At 51.3% G+C, this 19,259-nt stretch overlaps 1 protein-coding gene across 1 annotated transcript in view; it reads right to left on the bottom strand.

The window, feature by feature from the left end:
* SYNCRIP (synaptotagmin binding cytoplasmic RNA interacting protein) overlaps positions 1 to 19,259 on the bottom strand; it is a 113,441-nt gene that overhangs the window by 40,206 nt on the left and 53,976 nt on the right. Inside the window, 2 exon segments of the mRNA XM_075340156.1 lie at positions 13,483 to 13,668; positions 13,670 to 13,689. Coding sequence (XP_075196271.1) covers positions 13,483 to 13,668; positions 13,670 to 13,689 — 206 coding nt within the window.

Below are 19,259 nucleotides of genomic sequence, written 5' to 3'. Positions count from 1 at the left end.
CAATGACGGATCGGAGGGATCCCATCCGGAACCGCCTGGCGTTCGCATACTCGTTGAGCAGTTTCAGAACCAGAACAGGACGGAAGGAACCGTCCATTTTTTGGAGCCACAAAGAGATTGGAGTACAAACCCTCGCCCTCGTTCCTGAGGGGGGACAGGGATCACCACTCCTTCTGCTCTTAGAGCGTCCACCGCCTGCAGCAGGGCATCTGCTCGGTGGAGAGGTGGGGCCGTTCTGAAGAATGGAGTCGGAGGACGAGAACAGAACACTGTCCTGTGCACGTGAGCACAATGTCCGTCACCCACCGGTCTGTGACCTGTGGCAGCTAAATGTCGCCAAAGGCGGGGGAGTCTGCCATCAACCGCGGATGCGGAGAGAGAGAGAGAGAGCTGAGAGTCCTGAGGAGACCGCCTTGGTAGCGGTTCCTCCGACTGCCTTCCTTGGGCGAGATTGAGCCCGGCCGGAATCTGAGCCCGTCTGAGGTTTTGTAGCCCTTTTGCACGAGGACAATTGGGACCTGCCGGAACTTGGGAAGGACCGAAACCTCGACTGTACTTTTAGGACAGTATTAACAGGGTAAGTCGCAGTGCAGACATTGCGGGGTTACGGACGCCTCTGCGGTACAGATGTCCCTGCTCAAGGTCAGCTGCGCAAGAACAGCTGAAAAGGTTAGGTTGCCAATACGGCTGTGGATGCCGGAGCAACCGACACGCCGATAGCCTCCTAGACAGATTTCAACCAGAGTCCATCTGTCTGTGAATGGCATCTTTAAGTGAAGCCCCATCTCCAGTGCAACTATGGCTCTATATGCAAGCCTGGAGATTGTAGAATCCACCTTTGGACCCTGGGTCCAGCGCTGACCACGTCAGGGGAAAAAGGGATAACGTGTATCCTAAAAACGTTTGGAGAAGACGCTTATCTGGTAAGCGTGGTGTTCCTGGACTGCTTCTCTGAAGTCAGCGTGGCCAGAAAAATACTCAATATCTGCGTGAGATACTGAAAAGGAACTTCTCCTGTTCGTCTCCTATCTCCACTGGGGGAGCTGAGGGAGAAAGATCCAACCTTCCATTGATGGACGGTATAGGATCATTCCGTATGGCGTTACCACCCGGTGTATCCGGATTGAGAGCGATGTCAGTATCAAAGCCCTGAAGAGCTGCCTTTTGGTCAAGTAGATTGCCCATGGGTGCAAGTCTCTATATTATGACTACTCCGTCCCTGTCCATGGACAGGGTTGACAGGAGGTTTCTTTGGCCACAACTAGTAGAGCCCCGGCAGACGAAGTGCTAGAGACCCCGGCAGACGACGTGCTACAGGGGCGCATGCACACAATGGGACGGTGTCATGAACAGCATCCCATGTAGTAAAAACAGCACTGAAATCTGTGTTGCTTTTTTGCCGCTGCCGACTAGCTATCTAGAAGTATATAGCCAAGATTGGTGACCGTACATTGCAATGTATAGCATACAGGCATAAAGTACAAAAGACCACTGCAGCACAAGCAATACAAGCAGCATAGAAGCCTGTGCCCTGGCACCCCTGCTCTTCTGCTGCTGTATACTAGTCATCTAGGGGAATATAGCCCAGAAGAGTGACCCTACAGTGCAATGTATAGCATACAAGCACAAGTACAAATGAACACTGCAGCACAAGCAATACAAGCAGCATAGAAGCCTGTGCCCTGGCACCTCTGCTCTTCTGCTGCTGTAGACTAGTCATCTAGGGGAATATAGCCCAGAAGAGTGACCATACAGTGCAATGTATAGCATACAAGCACAAGTACAAATGCACACTGCAGCCCATGCAATACAAGCAGCATAGAAAAAAACCTGTGCCCCAGCACCCTTGGTTTTCTGCTGCTGTAGTCTAGCCATTCCTCTTACCGCCCGCCTATAAGCGGGTGTATGGCCGCCACCGTCCTGCCTTGGTGCCGAAAGTCCGAGCTCGATGCAGTAATGGCTGCCGGCTTCTTCCCCAGCTCGTGTGAGGAGGGGCGGGCCGTGGGCGTGCTCCCAAGGCAGAGCGGGAATCCGGCGTCCGACAGTGTGCAGTGAGAGGGCTGGAGCATGTAAAAAGGCTCCAGCCCTCGGCGCTGCTGATTGCTCAGCGTCTGTCCCCTTCCCTGAGTGACAGGGAGGGGGCGGGAACGAAGCGGCACTAGGCCGCAGAAGCCGGGGACTGGAGTTATAAGCGCCGCCGCCATAAAAGCGCGGTCGGCGCCCAGTCCCCGGCGAACTACAAGTCCCAGTCGCGCCGCCGCTCCCGGAGCGTCCGGCGCGGTAGTTCCCAAAACACAAAGTCACTCAGCAAAGCTGCAGTGACTGTAACCCTTTACTGTCCCCGGCGCACTAGCACACCCAGCAAGTCTGGAGTGTGCTGTGCCTGTGTGTACGGGGACACAGAGTACCTGTAATGGTGCAGGGCCATGTCCCTGAACGGTACTCCAGCTCCGTATCCAGCAGGTTCAAATGGGTCTGTGGATGGAGCCCGGCGTCAGAGCTTTGAGGCCGGCAGGATCCCACTTCCTCAGAGCCCCCCAGGGGGATGGGGAAGGAAAACAGCATGTGGGCTCCAGCCTCCGTACCAGCAATAGGTACCTCAACCTTACAACACCATCAACGGGTGAGAAGGGAGCATGCTGGGGGCCCTATATGGGCCCTCTTTTCTTCCATCCGAAATAGTCAGCAGCTACTGCTGACTAAAATCTGTGGAGCTATGCGTGGATGTCTGACCTCCTTCGCACAAAGCTTGAAAACTGGAGAACCCGTGATACCACGGGGGGGTATAGCCAGAAGGGGAGGGGCCTTGCACTTTTTAGTGTAGTGCTTTGTGTGGCCTCCGGAGGGCAGTAGCTATACCCCAATCGTCTGGGTCTCCCAATAGAGCGCTGAAGAAAATGCAACATAAAATGTATTGTCCATTTTCTCCTGAGTACGCAGATACCTCATATGTGGTAGAAATCAAATGTTTGGGTGCACGGCAGAGCTCGAAAGGGAAGGAGCGCCATTTGAATTTTTGAATGCAAAATTAGCTGCACTCATTAGCGGACGCCATGTCAGGTTTGAAGACCCCCTGAGGTGCCTAAACAATGGAGCTCCCCCACAAGTGACCCCATTTTGGAAACTAGAGCCCTTAAATAATTTTTCTAGATGTTTGGTGAGCACTTTGAACACCTGGGGGCTTCACAGAAGTTTATAACATTGAGCCGTGAAAAGAAAAAAAAAATGTTTTTACCACAAAACTGTTGCTTTAACTAGGTAGCTTATTTTTTCACAAGGGTATCGGGAAAAAATGCACCATAAAACGTATTGTGCAATTTCTCCTGAGTACGCAGATACCTCACATGTGGTGGAAGAAGGGAATTTTGTTTACTTACCGTAAATTCCTTTTCTTCTAGCTCCAATTGGGAGACCCAGACAATTGGGTGTATAGCTTCTGCCTCCGGAGGCCACACAAAGTATTACACTTAAAAGTGTAAGGCCCCTCCCCTCTGCTATACACCCTCCCGTGCATCACGGGCTCCTCAGTTTTGGTGCAAAAGCAGGAAGGAGGAAACTTATAAATTGGTCTAAGGTAACTTCAATCCGAAGGATGTTCGGAGAACTGAAACCATAACCAAGAACAATTCAATCTGAACAACATGTGTACACAAAGAACTAACAGCCCGAAGGGAACAGGGGCGGGCGCTGGGTCTCCCAATTGGAGCTAGAAGAAAAGGAATTTACGGTAAGTAAACAAAATTCCCTTCTTCTTTGTCGCTCCATTGGGAGACCCAGACAATTGGGACGTCCAAAAGCAGTCCCTGGGTGGGTAAAAGAATACCTCGGTAAAAAGAGCCGTAAAACGGCTCCTTCCTACAGGTGGGCAACCGCCGCCTGAAGGACTCGCCTACCTAAGCTGGCATCTGCCGAGCGTAGGTATGCACTAGATAGTGCTTCATGAAAGCGTGCAGACTCAACCAGGTAGTCGTCTGACACACCTGCTGAGCCGTAGCCTGGTGCAGCAACGCCCAGGACGCACCCACGGCTCTGGCAGAATGGGCCTTCAGCCCCGAAGGAACCGGAAGCCCAGCAGAACGGTAGGCTTCAAGAATTGGTTCCTTGATCCACCGAGCCAAGTTGACTTGGGAGCTTGTGACCCTTTACGCTGGCTAGCGACAAGGACAAAGAGTGCATCCGAGCGGCGCAGGGGCGCCGTACGTGAATAGTAGAGTCTGAGTGCTCTCACCAGACCTAACAAGTGCCAATCCTTTTCACGTTGGTGAACCGGATGAGGACAGAAAGAAGGTAAGAAGATATCCTGATTGAGATGAACAGAGGATACCACCTTCGGGGGAAATTCCGGAACCGGACGCAGAACCACCTTGTCCTGGTGAAACACCAGGAAGGGGGGCTTTGCATGACAGCGCTGCTATGTCAGACACTCTGCGGAGTGCCGTGACTGCCACTAGGAAGACCACCTTCTGCGAAAGGCGTGAAAGAGAATATTCCTCATTGGCTCGAAGGGTGGTTTCCGAAGAGCCGGTATCACCCTGTTCCGATCCCAGGGTTCTAGCCGACGCTTGTAAGGAGAGACAAGCCCTTTTCCATTCCGGATTGAAGGAAGGACAGAAAGTGGGCAAGGTGAATGGCCAGAGAGTAAAACTCTGATCAGAGCACCAGGATAAGAAAATCTTCCACGTCCTGTGGTAGATCTTGGCGGACGTTGGTTTCCTGGCCTGTCTCATAGTGGCAATGACCTCTTGAGATAACTCTGAAGACGCTAGGATCCAGGATTCAATGGCTACGCAGTCAGGTTGAGGGCCGCAGAATTCAGATGGAAAAAACGGCCCTTGAGACAGCAAGTCTGGCCGGTCTGGTAGTGTCCACGGTTAGCCTACCGTGAGATGCCACAGGTCCGGGTACCACGACCTCCTCGGCCAGCGAGGATGGCGCGGCGGCAGTCGGATCTGATCTTGCGTAACACTCTGGGCAGCATCGCCAGAGGGGGAAATGCGTGAGGCAGTGGAAACTGCGACCAATCCTGAACTAATGCGTCTGCCGCCATAGCTCTGTGATCTTGAGAACGTGCCATGAATGCCGGGAGCTTGTTGTTGTGCCGGAACGTCAATAGGTCGACGTCCAGCTTCCCCAGCGGCAACAAATCTCTGAAACACGTCCGGTCGAAGAGACCATTCCCTGTGTCCATGCCCTGGCGACTGAGAAAGTCTGCTTCCCAGTTTTCTACGCCCGGGATGTGAGCTGCGGAGATGGTGGAGGCTGTGGCTTCCACCCACAGCAGAATCCGCCGGACTTGCTGGAAGGCTTGCCGACTGCTTGTGCCGCCTTGGCGGTTGATGTATGCCACCGCCGTGGCGTAGTCCGACTGAATTCGGATCTGCCTATCTTCCAGCCATGGCTGGAACGCTTATAGGGCTAGACACTGCCCTTCCCTCCAGAACATTGATCTGTAGGGAGGACTCTGCTGAGTACATGTACCCTGAGCCCTGTGGTGGAGGAAGACCCCCTGACAGACTCACGTCCGCCGTGACCACAGCCCAGGATGTGGGCAGGAAGGACTTTTCCTTCGAGAAGAAGTGGGAAGAAGCCGCCACTGAAGGGAGGTCTTGGCTGCCCGAGAAGGAGCAACGTTCCTGTCGAGGGACGCTGTCCCATTTGTGGAGAAAGTCCCATTGAAGTGGGCGCAGATGAATCTGCGCAAACGGAGCTGCCTCCATTGCTGCCACCAACTTCTCTAGGAAATGCATGAGGCGCCTCAAAGGGTGTGACTGGGCTCGAAGGAGCGGTTGCACCCCTGTCTGTAGTGAACGCTGTTTGTCCAGCAGAAGCTTCACTATCGCTGATAGAGTATGAACAATGTTCAGGCTGTGATGCCATGCCATCCGAGAGGGGGCCCTGACCAGTACATTGCCTGAGATAGTAGGACCGCTAGGCGCAGCGCAGGAAGCGCTGATATTCTGGTACAATCGGCACGTGGAGATAAGTATCCCTGATGTCGATTGACGCTAAGAAGCCTCCTTGGGCCATCAAGGGCGATGGCAAGCGGAGAAATTCCATCCGGAACCGTCAGGTTCCCTGTCCGTTGAGCAGTGTGAAGTCCAGAACGGGCCGGAGTGATCCGTCCTATCTGGTACCACGAACCAGCTGGAGTAAAAAGCCGCGACTACGTTCTTGAAGGGGAACGAGGATCGCAACTCCTCCTGCTTTTGGAGTGTTCACCGCCTGGAAACGTGCCTCGGCTCGCTCGGGGGACGGAGATGCTCTGAAGCAACGAGTCGGAGGACGAGAACTGAGCTCTATCCTGTGACCGTAAGACAGAATGCCTCCTACATCGGTCTTGGCCATGTGGGGACCACTCCCCTGACCTGGATGCAGAAAAGGTTCTCTGTGCACGGCGGATGATGAAAATACCACCGCCTGAAACGTCAAAGATGCTAATTGCGGAGCACCGGAAGACCGCCTTGATCTCAGACAGAGCAGCTGAGATAGCCTGGAGTGCCCACCCCTGCAAAGGCTGGGGCAACGGACGCGCCTATGGCTTCATAGATGGATCTCATTAGGAGTTCTATCTGTCTGTACGTGGCATTCTTGAGCGTGGACTCGCCAGCCACTGCTACTACTGATCTAGCCGCCAGTCAAGAGGCTGGAGGGCACCTTATGACACTGAGCCCAAGCCTTAACAACGTCAGAGGGGAAGGGACAACGTGTGTTATAAGGCGTTCAGTAAAACGCTTGTCCGGGAAGGTGTGCTTCTGGACAGTATCTGTGAAGCCTTAAGAGCCACGTCCGGACAGAGTCCTGGGTTGCGACCTCCGCCCCATCCTCTAGAGGGTCCTCAAGCTGAGACCCTTGGAGAAGTCGGGGAAGATTCCAAGCAAGGCTGCTTAGCCGGATTGGGACTGCGGTTCGTGCTGGAGTTCCCACGTAATAACTAGAGGCCACCCCAGGAACACGCTTCGTCGCAGACCGATAGAGGCCTGGGGCGATCCCGCAGTGCCCGGGGCCTGTGTAAGGGGCCGGTCTGGACTGCAAACTCCTAGTCTCTTAGCCGACCATTTGTCCATAGCCTGAGACATGGATAGTGAAAATGGCCCAGAGAGTTTCTCAGCAAAAACTGCAACTCTGTCCCTGCCGCCTGGACAGGGAACGCCGGCGGAGCTCAACCAGTGCCCCCGTCTCCGGCTGAGCGAGTGCCACATGGCCCGAGCAATGTTCACAGTGACCACTGAGGATACATATGTACAGCCGAACTGTGAAACTGCATACAAACATTATATATCCATATATACAGTTCATCACATATACAGTTAATCACTCTAGGGGGCCCAGCATCGAGAAGAAACCCCCTGGTGAACCGACCCTGAAGCAGTATGTGCTGCTGAAAATATGGCTGTCGGCGTATACAGTGGAGGGGGGAGCCGTGGGCATAACCCCCTCTGGTACCCTGAGTGAAAAGTGAGGGGGGCGGAGGACACCAAGTGTGCTCCAGCCCTCACTGCTAGCCTCCGACTGACCGTCCCGCCCTTCCCCCTGACTGGCAGGCCCAGGGACAGGAGTTTAAGGCGCTAGGCCGCAAAAGCCGGGAGCTAAAGTTACAGACCGCGGCCGGCAAGCAGGCGCGGTCGGCGCGGTGGTCGCCAAGTCTGAGGCCAAGGTGCTCTCTGCACCGTCCCCAAGGGGACACTGAGTAACTTGCGGGGATCAGCGTGCTTAGTGAGGGGGGCGGAGGACAGCGAAGTGTGCTCCGGCCCTCACTGTCGGCGTCAGCCCGACTGTGTCGCCCTTCCCCCTGACTGGCAGGTCCGGGGGCGGTTTAATGATTGAACAGTGCCCGGGCTGAATCACCAGCCTGGACTGTACGGCTTCTCCAGTAGTAGCCAAAAATGCACAGTGCGACCATACAGTGTAAATCAAGTATACAAGTAAGTATATATATATATATATATATATATATATATATATATATATATATATATATATATATATATATATATATATATATATATATATATATATATATATATATATATATATATATATATATATATATATATATATATATATATATATATAACACTTCGGCACTCAGTGGGGCCAGCACCTCAGGTGCTGCTTACCGACCGCACAAGCGGTTGTGTGATCACCAGAATCCCTGCCTAGGCCTCTCAGTGTTGTCTCTCCTCTCCAGCGTCAGAATTGCTGACAGGAATGGCTGCCGGCGTTCTGTGGGGAGGAGGGGGCCGTGGGCGTGCCCTAGAAAGTGCGGGAATCTAGTGCCCCACTGTGCTGAGTGAGGGGGGAGGAGGATACAGAGTATGCTCCTGCCCTCAGCACTGACGTCTTGTGCAGCGTCCCGCCCTTCCCCTGACTGGCAGGCCTGTGGGCGGGAATAAGCGAAACTAGGCCGCAAAAGCCGGGGACTAAAGTTATAAGCGCGGCCGGCGCGGTAGTCCCGGTAGTCCCAGTGCTGCAGTGTGTATGGCACAAGCGCTCCATGCGCGGTCCCCACGGGGACACAGAGTACCTCACAGTAGCAGGGCCTTGTCCCTGATGATACTCGGCTCCTATCCAGCAGATTCCCCAGGGGCTGCGGAGGGAGCACGGTCTCAGTGCCTGGAGACCGATTAGGATCCCACTTCACCCAGAGCCCTATAGGGATGGGGAAGGAAAACAGCATGTGGCTCCTGCCTATGTACTCGCAATGAGTACCTCAACCTTAACAACACCGCCGACCAGAGTGGGGTGAGAAGGGAGCATGCTGGGGGCCCAATATGGGCCCTCTTTTCTTCCATCCGACCTAGTCAGCAGCTGCTGCTGACTAAGATGTGGAGCTATGCGTGGATGTCAGCCTCCTTCGCACAAAGCATGAAAACTGAGGAGCCAGTGATGCACGGGAGGGTGTATAGCAGAGGGGAGGGGTTTACACTTTTAAGTGTAATACTTTGTGTGGCCTCCGGAGGCAGAAGCTATACACCCAATTGTCTGGGTCTCCCAATGGAGCGACAAAGAAAGTAATTGTTGGGCGCATGGCAGGGCTCAGAAGAGAAGGGCACCATTTGACAGAAAAATTGGTTGGAATCATTAGCGGACGCCATGTCACGTTTTTAGACCCCCCCCCTATGGTGCCTAAATAGTGGAGCTCCCCCACAAATTACCCCATTTTGGAACTAGACCCCTCAAGGAATTTATCTAGATGTTTAGTGAGCCCCTTGTACCCCCAAGGGCTCCACTGAAAGTTGATAACGTTGAACCGTGAAATTTGTTTTTTTTTTTTATTTTTTTTTTTAATTTTTGCAGCAACAAGGTAGCTTTTTTTTTCTTTTTACAACGGTATCAGGAAAAAATGCACCATAAAACTTATTGTGCAATTTTTCCCCGAGTATGCAGATACCTCATATGAGGTGGAAATCAATTGTTTGGGCGCATGGCGGGGCTCAGAAGACAAGGAACGCCATTTGACTTTTCAAACGCACAGACACAGTGCACTGATCGGCCGCTGCAGGAGGCACGGTCCGATGAGATACAAAAAGCGCTGGGGATACGGAAAAAAAAAAGTCACACCAAAAATTGAGCAGGGATGCTGATCCGCGCTCAGCAGGAAGCACGGACAGATGCGATACTTTTTTTTCCGTATCCCCGACGCTTTTTGTATCGCATCAGTCCGTGCGTCCTGCAGAGCGCTGATCAGGGATGCACATAACGGATCGGCATCCCTGCTCAATTTTTGGCGTGACTTTTTCTGTATCCCCGATGCTTTTTGTCACGCCAAAAATTGAGTGTGCATCCCTGATCAGCGCTCGGCAGGACGCACGGACTGATGCGATACAAAAAGCGTCGGGAATACGGGAAAAAAAGTCCCGCCGAAAACCGACCACAGATGCAGATACGTTATCTGCATCCCTGATCAGCGCTCGGCGGGACGCACGGACGCATAAGGTGTAAAAATGGACAGGGGATAGAGGAAAAAGAAAAAAAAAAAAAAAGTTATACTCACAGTACCCAGAGGATTAGCAGGAGGAACAGCTTTACAACAGCAGCCAGCAAGTTGGACAGTTCAGCAGAAGACCCAGGAAGAAGGACCCAGCGATGGAGGCAGATGTGATCGGCCGGTGAAGACAGGTAAGAGGACGTCGGGGGGGACAGCAGAGGGGGAGGGGGGGCCAGCAGAGGGGGAGGGGGGGCCAGCAGAGGGGGAGGGGGGGCCAGCAGAGGGGGAGGGGGGGCAGCAGAGGGGGAGGGGGGGGCCAGCAGAGGGGGAGGGGGGGCAGCAGAGGGGGAGGGGGGGCCGCAGAGGGGGAGGGGGGGCCGCAGAGGGGGAGGGGGGGAGGGGGGGCAGCAGAGGGGGAGGGGGGGCCGCAGAGGGGGAGGGGGGGAGGGGGGGCAGCAGAGGGGGAGGGGGGCAGCAGAGGGGGAGGGGGGGCCAGCAGAGGGGGGGGCAGCAGAGGGGGAGGGGGGGCAGCAGAGGGGGAGGGGGGGCAGCAGAGGGGGAGGGGGGGCAGCAGAGGGGGAGGGGGGGCAGCAGAGGGGGAGGGGGATACCGGAGGAGCTGCAGAATAGAGATCACGGGGGAGGCCGGCAGATTGGGATGTCGGGGGGGCAGATCGCAGGGGGGCACGGGCAGGGGCCATTACGGGAGCGCGCAGGAGCAATCACAGAAGCGCGCAGGGGCTGCAAGGTGAGCACAATACTCACCGCTCCTGCTCCGTGACGTGACAGCAGCGGCAGCGTGGTACCACTAGTACCAGCCAGTGCTGCACGCTGCAGACATGTTGGGGGAGGGTCCCCAGACCAGCAGAGGCCTGGGGAGGGCGGCCACCAGCAAATCAAACTGCCCCACTGCACACTGATTGGAGCGATTGTGAGTCATAGCACGATCGCTCCAATCAGTGCTGCAGGGGCTAGGGGCGACATGTTTGAGATCCACCTATGATCTGCTGTACCTGCTACGGCATCTCATAGCTGGATCTCACAGTATCGCACTATTTCCGGCATTATTTTTACCGAAATCAGTGCGAAAGATGTGGTTGGCGGTTCAGATTTGAACAGCCAATCACATCGATCATCGATGGGGGGTGGCGATGCCACCCCCCCTGGGGTGAAGCAAAGGTCCCCTGCTGTAAGAAACAGCAGGGGACATCATTTGAAAGCCGTTGCTATGGCCACGGCAATCAAATGAACTTTAGGCAGTAAAATTACGTCCCTGGTCGTTAAGTCACGTTAAAATAGGACGTAATTTTACTGCCCGCAGTCGTGAAGGGGTCAATCAATAGATCTTGGAATATGTTCCACAATTGGCTGGGTTTAAAAAAAAATAAAATAAATAAAAATGGTCTCTTTGCTGAGATAATCTTATATATGCTACCTGCTGTGTAATGGCTGTGTCTGACCGTACCACATCTCCTGGGCCAGGGAGGACACAAGAGCGTATACCGACATTACATCATAGGATCACAGCTGATTCTTTTTGTGAGGTAAAACATTTCCTTGCTAAAAAATAATTTGCGATACTATTCTGTATTGTCTTACTTTTTCCCCGGCATAGGAGATATGAGCAGACCATGTCCCAGCACATGGCAGGGGCACATTTATAAGATCATCTTCGCACAGGAACATTTTTTTTTCCCTTTAAACACATCCAATTGTGGAACTTATTATTCCAAGATCTATTAATTAAAATCAACTTTGTGGGACAAACTTTTCAATTGATGTAAGGACTGAAGGTGATGTCAATCCTCTACAGTTAATGCCACCAATAAAAAAAAAATGTAAATAAATTCTATATACACATACTAGCTGTAGCAACCGGCGTTGCCCAGGATAGTACCGTATTTTTCGCTTTATAAGACGCACCTGATTATAAGATGCACCCCCAAATTCGGTGAAGGAAGAGAATTTTTATTTTTTTTTAATGTTAAATGGGGTCCATCTTATGCCAGTGTCCCTCTAACAAATCATATAGGGTATATGTCCCTCATAGCCCCCCCATCCTAAAATTAGCCCAGTTAATCTGGATATGGCCCCCTTATATTAAATATAGCCCCCTTGTGATGGCATACATTCCCCTGTGCTGCCTATGGCCCCCTATGAATTGCATACATTCCCCTGTGCTGCCTATGGCCCCCTATGAATTGCATACATTCCCCTGTGCTGCCTATGGTCCCCTATGGATTGCACACGTTCCCCTGTGTTAGATATCGCCCCCATAGTGCTGCCCATGGCCCCTATATAGATCGCACAAGTCCCCCTGTGTTAGATATCGCCCCCATAGTGCTGCCCATGGCCCCTATAGATCGCACAAGTCCCCCTGTATTAGATATCGCCCCCATAGTGCGGCCCATGGCCCCTATAGATCGCACAAGTCCCCCTTTGTTAGATATCGCCCCCAGGCTGCTGCCCATAGTAAAATAAAACACTCTTTCCTTACCTCCTCCAGCGTTTATCTCCCTCCGTGCTTCTCTTCCTTACTTCCTGGTTCTCAGTGCGGTCATGTGATCGGCACAGCAGACTGAGATCTCTGCGTGCCTGATCACAGTGGAAGCAGGGACACGGGGAGAAAAGCTGGAGGAGGTAAGTAAAGCTTTTTTATTTTAGAATGAGCAGCAGCATGGGGGCCATATCTAACACAGGGGGGGCATGTGCCATCACAGGGGGGCGCAGAGACATAATATGCACCGCTCCCCCAGCCCGTCACTGCAATGCGATTTCAGCACCACCGGAGATGGACAGCGGCTGTGCATATTATATGAGCGGGAGCAGGAGATCAAACGCTGCCGCCGCAGCGTTCACCTGCCCTCAGCACAGCACTCCCACCTTCCCTAGACCTTGCAGTGTACATTATATATATATATATATATATATATATATATATATATATATATTATATATATTATATATATATATTATATATATATATATATATATATATAATGTACACATTATATTATATATATACTCCCCCCCCCCCCCGTATATTCGGCTTATAAGACGCACCCCCCTACTTTCCCCCAAAGTTTGGGGGAACAAAAGTGTGTCTTATAAGCGAAAAATACGGTAACTGTCTCTCTCCCAGTCTGTCTGTCTTGGTCTGTATGTATGTGTAGATATCTCTATCTCCCTCTCCAGCTCTAACCCTCTCCAAGCTCTATAATTATGTATGTATGTATGTATGTATGTATGTATGTATGTATGTATGTATGTATGTATGTATGTATGTATGTATGTATGTATGTATATCGCTCTCTATCTTAAACTATGACATGAAGGGTAAACTTTGAATCTGATATATGGCTTTGGCCCTTTTACTCTTTGAATTTTGTACCCCATTACATTAAGGCAATTTTACATGCCAGTTATTTATCATCACTACAAAGGTTGGAAAAAACATTAAAACTTAAAAAGGAAAACCTGAGGAAGGGAAGGGGAAAAAAAAACAACTAAAAAGTGTCAACTATTCTGAAAAGTACCTATTTGATATTCTATTACCTTTGCCATGACTTCTGGATCAGGATCTTCAATAGGGTCTGCCCACTCCACTGTCACAACATTGCCCCATACTTTTACTTTGCCACTCATTAGCCGACGTCTAGCTTGAGCAGCTGTTTTGTGATCCTCATATTCAAGAAAGCAGAAACCTCTATTCTTTTTCTTATCATCTGGCTGATGATATAAATATGACGTCAGTAAGACCCTCTGAAACAAAATCAAATACATTTAAGAGGTAAAAAAAAAAAACCAAAAAACCGTCAAGAACAGCGCATTTTACATAGTTTTAATTAGTAGATCACATATGTTTAGTTGCTCTAAAGTTAAGACAAAGATTAATTTTCATCAGCCTTGGCATCCTCTTCAGCAATCATTTTTGTAGTACTATTCAAGTGAATTGGACAGGAACTACAACAGTACAAGAAATACAGTGCAAGACATTACTATCCAGCCTGGAAAGAAAACACTGAAGAGGCAGCAGCACTCGCTCAAGATCAATAATCAGTGTGGTGTCAAGCATCAAACCCAAACTGATCTAGTATTGAAGACCTATTAAAAAGGATGACCATTCAGTTTAACAGGGCTGGAAACCGTTTAAGGGTACTTTCACACTTGCGTTGTTTTCCTTCCGTTACAATCCGCCCTTTTGAAAAACAGCAGAATCCGTTAACGGATTCCGCTGTTTCCCATAGACTTGTATGGTTGACGGATTGTACCAAAAGGACCTGCGTTGCTTCCGCTGGGCGACGCTCCGTTGCTTCCGCCCCAGCGGGAGGAACACAGCATGCAACGTTGTTTTGAGCAGCGGAATCCTCTGGATTTCACTGCGCATGCTCTTTTTTCTTTTCTAAAATCACAAACTTTATTTTGCTCGCGGTGTCCGAACGTTCAGCTGAGCGCCCGCCGGTAAGTTTACAGCGCTCAGCTGAGCGCCTGCCGGCAAGTGACAGCGCTCAGCTGAGCGCCTGCCGGCAAGTGACAGCGCTCAGCTGAGCGCCTGCCGGCAAGTGACAGCGCTCAGCTGAGCGCCTGCCGGCAAGTGACAGCGCTCAGCTGAGCGCCTGCCGGCAAGTGGACAGCGCTCAGCTGAGCGCCTGCCGGCAAGTGACAGCGCTCAGCTGAGCGCCTGCCGGCAAGTGACAGCGCTCAGCTGAGCGCCTGCCGGCAAGTGACAGCGCTCAGCTGAGCGCCTGCCGGCAAGTGACAGCGCTCAGCTGAGCGCCTGCCGGCAAGTTACAGCGCTCAGCTGAGCGCCTGCCGGCAAGTGACAGCGCTCAGCTGAGCGCCCGCCCGCAAGTGACAGCGCTCAGCTGATCACCCGGCGGCTGGCTGCAGGGAGCACTCAGCGGATCGTTCACAATAGTCTGCCGCCGGTAAAACTGTAAAAAAAAAAAAATTCAAAACTGATTCCGTTGTTTTGCAGCATCCGTTGTGCCACTATATGTAATACATCCGTTGCATCCGTCACACAACGCAACGGATACCGTTCAACGCAAGTGTGAAACTAGCCTAAGAGTGTAATAAGTAAGGGGCAACAAAAATCTATGTGTATACTGTACCCCTGTTTTGTATCACTTGTCACAGCTGTTCTCCCCAAGAAGCGCCTCTTCTACAATAAAATACAATGTCATGCCTTTAACAGTTGATTACTTTATGGTGGCACAATCTATTTGCTTTCAAATTAGTTCTTATGTTTTTCACCTACCTGACCAAGCAAAATTTTACAACTCTGTTCAGTGTCACTATACGGTAAGAACTCTGGAACACTTCAACGGATGCCACTAATTTGGAGATTTTTTGTTTTGAGACATTGTACTTTCTGATAAAATTTAGGGCAATATTTTTTGCATTAATTTGAGAAAAAATACGCCAATACCCCATATGTGGTGGAAAACTACTGTTTGGGCACGCACGGCAGGGCTTGCAAGGACAGGAGCGCTACTCAAACGCAAATTTGGCAGGAATAGACCAATGCAGGTGCCATGTTGCATTTGAGGAGCCGCTATGGTGCCAAAAAAGCACAACCCACGTGACCCCATTTTGGAAAGTACACCTCTTGAACAATTCGTTTAGGGGTGTAGTGAGTATTTTAAATCCACAGAATTGTGTAACATTAGCCTACAGAAATGATTTTTTTTTTTCAGTTAAAATATTGACTTCGCCTCAAGTTTTTACTTTCAAAAGGGCAATTAAGAGGAAAAGGACCCCACAATTTGTTATGCAATCTCATCTGATTTCACCAATATCCTATATGTGGTTAGAAACTACTTCTCAAGCACAGTGCAAAGCTCAGAATGGAAGATTTTGCTGGAATGGACATTGGCAGAGCCTCTCAGGTGCCAGGTGATCAATGAGTGGAATAGCCTCCCACGAGAGGTGGCGAGTTCTCCTTCAATGGAAGTCTTCAGAGGCTGGACAGACATCTCTGAGATGGTTTAGTGATTCCTGCATCGACCCTGGAGGTCCTTCCAACTCTACCAATCTATGGGTTAACTTCAGAACCCCCTATAAGTGACCACACTTTATAAACTGCAATCCTCAGTGAATACATTAGTGATGCAGTGAGAAGATTGATACACAGGTAGAATTTGATACCATTTTGTGGCAAAGAGATAATTGCATTATTATCACTCAAATACTGTTTTAGCGCCCAGATTTTTTTTTAGCGCCCAGATTTTTTATTTTCACACGGTAAGTGGGTAAGAAAAGGCCCCATATTTGTTAAACAATTTCTACTGAACAGTACTGCCACAGTACTGTTTGGCCACACGGCAGGGCTGGAGAGGGAAGGAACGCTATTTGGGGCACAGATTTTATACAATAGTTTTGCATACTCCACTGATGTGCCTAGAAAGTGGGAAAACCCCTCTAAAATAACCCCTTATTAGAATTTACACCCATCTGGGAATTAATTTATGGTAGTAGCGATTATTTGAACGCAATGGACGTTTTCTAAAAGCAAGCACGCAGTGAAGTTGCAGAGCGAAAATTGCAAATATGCCATTGCAGTGCCCAATACATTGTAATGCTCAGTACTTTGTGCCCAGCTTGTGCTTCTGGAGCCACGCACCCATAAAATAAGGGGTCTTTCCTCACTTCGTTAATGTCAAACCTGCAGATGCTAACTGTGATTTAAGCTAATTGTGAGGCTCAGAAGGGAGGATTTAGGAGAAGGGAATTTTGTTACTTACCGTAAATTCCTTTTCTTCTAGCTCTTATTGGGAGACCCAGCCGATTGGGGTATAGCTACTGCCCTCCGGAGGCCACACAAAGCACTACACTAAAAAGTGCAAGGCCCCTCCCCTTCTGGCTATACCCCCCGTGGTATCACGGGTTCTCCAGTTTTAGTGCCAAAGCAAGAAGGAGGAAGCCAATAACTGGTTTAAACAAATTAACTCCCGAATAACGTCGGAGAACTGAAAAACCGTTCAACATGAACAACATGTGTACCCGCAAACAACAAAAAAATCCCGAAGGACAACAGGGCGGGTGCTGGGTCTCCCAATAAGAGCTAGAAGAAAAGGAATTTACGGTAAGTAACAAAATTCCCTTCTTCTTCAGCGCTCTATTGGGAGACCCAGACGATTGGGACGTCCAAAAGCTGTCCCTGGGTGGGTAAAGAGATACCTCATGTTAGAGCTGCAAAACAGCCCTCCCCTACGGGGGTGTCACTGCCGCCTGCAGGACTCTTCTACCTAAGCTGGCATCCGCCGAAGCATAGGTATGCACCTGATAATGCTTGGTGAAAGTGTGCAGACTCGACCAGGTAGCTGCCTGGCACACTTGTTGAGCCGAAGCCTGGTGTCGTAATGCCCAGGACGCACCCACGGCTCTGGTTGAGTGGGGCTTTTAGCCCTGAAGGAACTGGAAGCCCCGCAGAACGGTAGGCCTCTAGAATTGGTTCTTTGATCCATCGAGCCAGGGTGGCTTTAGAAGCCTGCAACCCCTTGCGCGTACCAGCGACAAGGACAAAAAGTGCATCGGAACGGCGCATGGGCGCCGTGCGGGAAATGTAGATTCTGAGTGCTCTCACCAGATCTAGCAAACTTAAGTCCTTTTCATACCGGTGAACCGGATGAGGACAAAAGGAAGGCAAGGATATATCCTGATTAAGATGAAACGAGGATACGACCTTAGGGAGAAACTCCGGAATGGGGCGCAGCACTACCTTGTCCTGGTGGAACACCAGGAAGGGAGCCTTGGATGACAGAGCTGCCAGCTCCGACACTCGCCGAAGCGATGTGATCGCAACAAGAAACGCCACTTTCTGTGACAGGCGAGAAAAGGAAACTTCCTTCAAAGGCTCGAAAGGCGGCTTCTGGAGAGCAACTAGTACCCTGTTCAGATCCCACGGATCTAACGGCCGCCTGTACGGGGGCACAATATGACAGACCCCCTGCAGAAACGTGCGCACCTTAGGAAGACGTGCTAGACGCTTCTGAAAAAAACACGGATAGTGCCGAGACTTGCCCTTTAAGGGAGCTGAGCGACAAGCCCTTTTCCAACCCCGATTGCAGGAAGGAAAGAAAAGTGGGCAATGCAAATGGCCAAGGGGATACTCTCTGTGCAGAGCACCAGGATAAGAAAATCTTCCACGTTCTGTGGTAGATCTTAGCAGACGTCGACTTCCTAGCCTGTCTCATTGTGGCTACGACTCCTTGAGATAATCCTGCGGACGCTAGGATCCAGGACTCAATGGCCACACAGTCAGGTTCAGGGCCGCAGAATTCTGATGGAAAAACGGCCCTTGGGACAGTAAGTCTGGTCGGTCTGGCAGTGACCACGGTCGACCGACCGTGAGATGCCACAGATCCGGATACCACGATCTCCTCGGCCAGTCTGGGGCGACGAGTATGACGCGGCTGCAATCGGATCTGATCTTGCGTAACACTCTGGGCAAGAGTGCCAGAGGTGGGAAGACGTATGGGAGCCGGAACTGCGACCAATCTTGAACTAATGCGTCTGCCGCCAGAGCTCTTTGATCGCGCGACCTCGCCATGAATGCCGGGACCTTGTTGTTGTGCCGGGACGCCATTAGGTCGACGTCCGGCACTCCCCATCGGCGACAGATTTCCTGAAACACGTCCGGGTGAAGGGACCACTCCCCTGCGTCCATGCCCTGGCGACTGAGGAAGTCTGCTTCCCAATTTTCTACGCCTGGGATGTGAACCGCGGATATGGTGGAGGCTGTGTCCTCCACCCACATTAGAATGCGCCGGACTTCTTGGAATGCTTGCCGACTGCGCGTCCCTCCTTGGTGGTTGATGTATGCCACCGCTGTGGAGTTGTCCGACTGGATTCGGATCTGCTTTCCTTCCAGCCACTGTTGGAAGGCCAGTAGGGCAAGATACACTGCCCTGATTTCCAGAACATTGATCTGAAGGGTGGACTCCTGCGGAGTCCCCTGGGCCCTGTGGTGGAGAAACACTGCTCCCCACCCTGACAGACTCGCATCTGTCGTGACCACTGCCCAGGATGGAGGCAGGAAGGATCTTCCCTGAGACAATGAGGTGGGAAGGAGCCACCATTGTAGAGAGTCCTTGGCCGTCTGGGAAAGAGAGACTTTCCTGTCCAGGGACGTTGACTTCCCGTCCCATTGGCGGAGAATGTCCCATTGAAGTGGGCGCAGATGAAACTGCGCAAAGGGAACTGCTTCCATGGCTGCCACCATCTTCCCGAGGAAGTGCATGAGGCGCCGTAAGGGGTGCGACTGGCCTTGAAGGAGGGATTGCACCCCTGTCTGTAGGGGACCGCTGCTTGTTCAGCGGAAGCTTCAC

The sequence above is a fragment of the Anomaloglossus baeobatrachus genome, chromosome 3 (assembly GCF_048569485.1).
Source record: "Anomaloglossus baeobatrachus isolate aAnoBae1 chromosome 3, aAnoBae1.hap1, whole genome shotgun sequence".
In the NCBI taxonomy this organism is placed as follows: domain Eukaryota; kingdom Metazoa; phylum Chordata; class Amphibia; order Anura; family Aromobatidae; genus Anomaloglossus; species Anomaloglossus baeobatrachus.
This window is presented reverse-complemented; position numbering and strand designations above follow the sequence as displayed.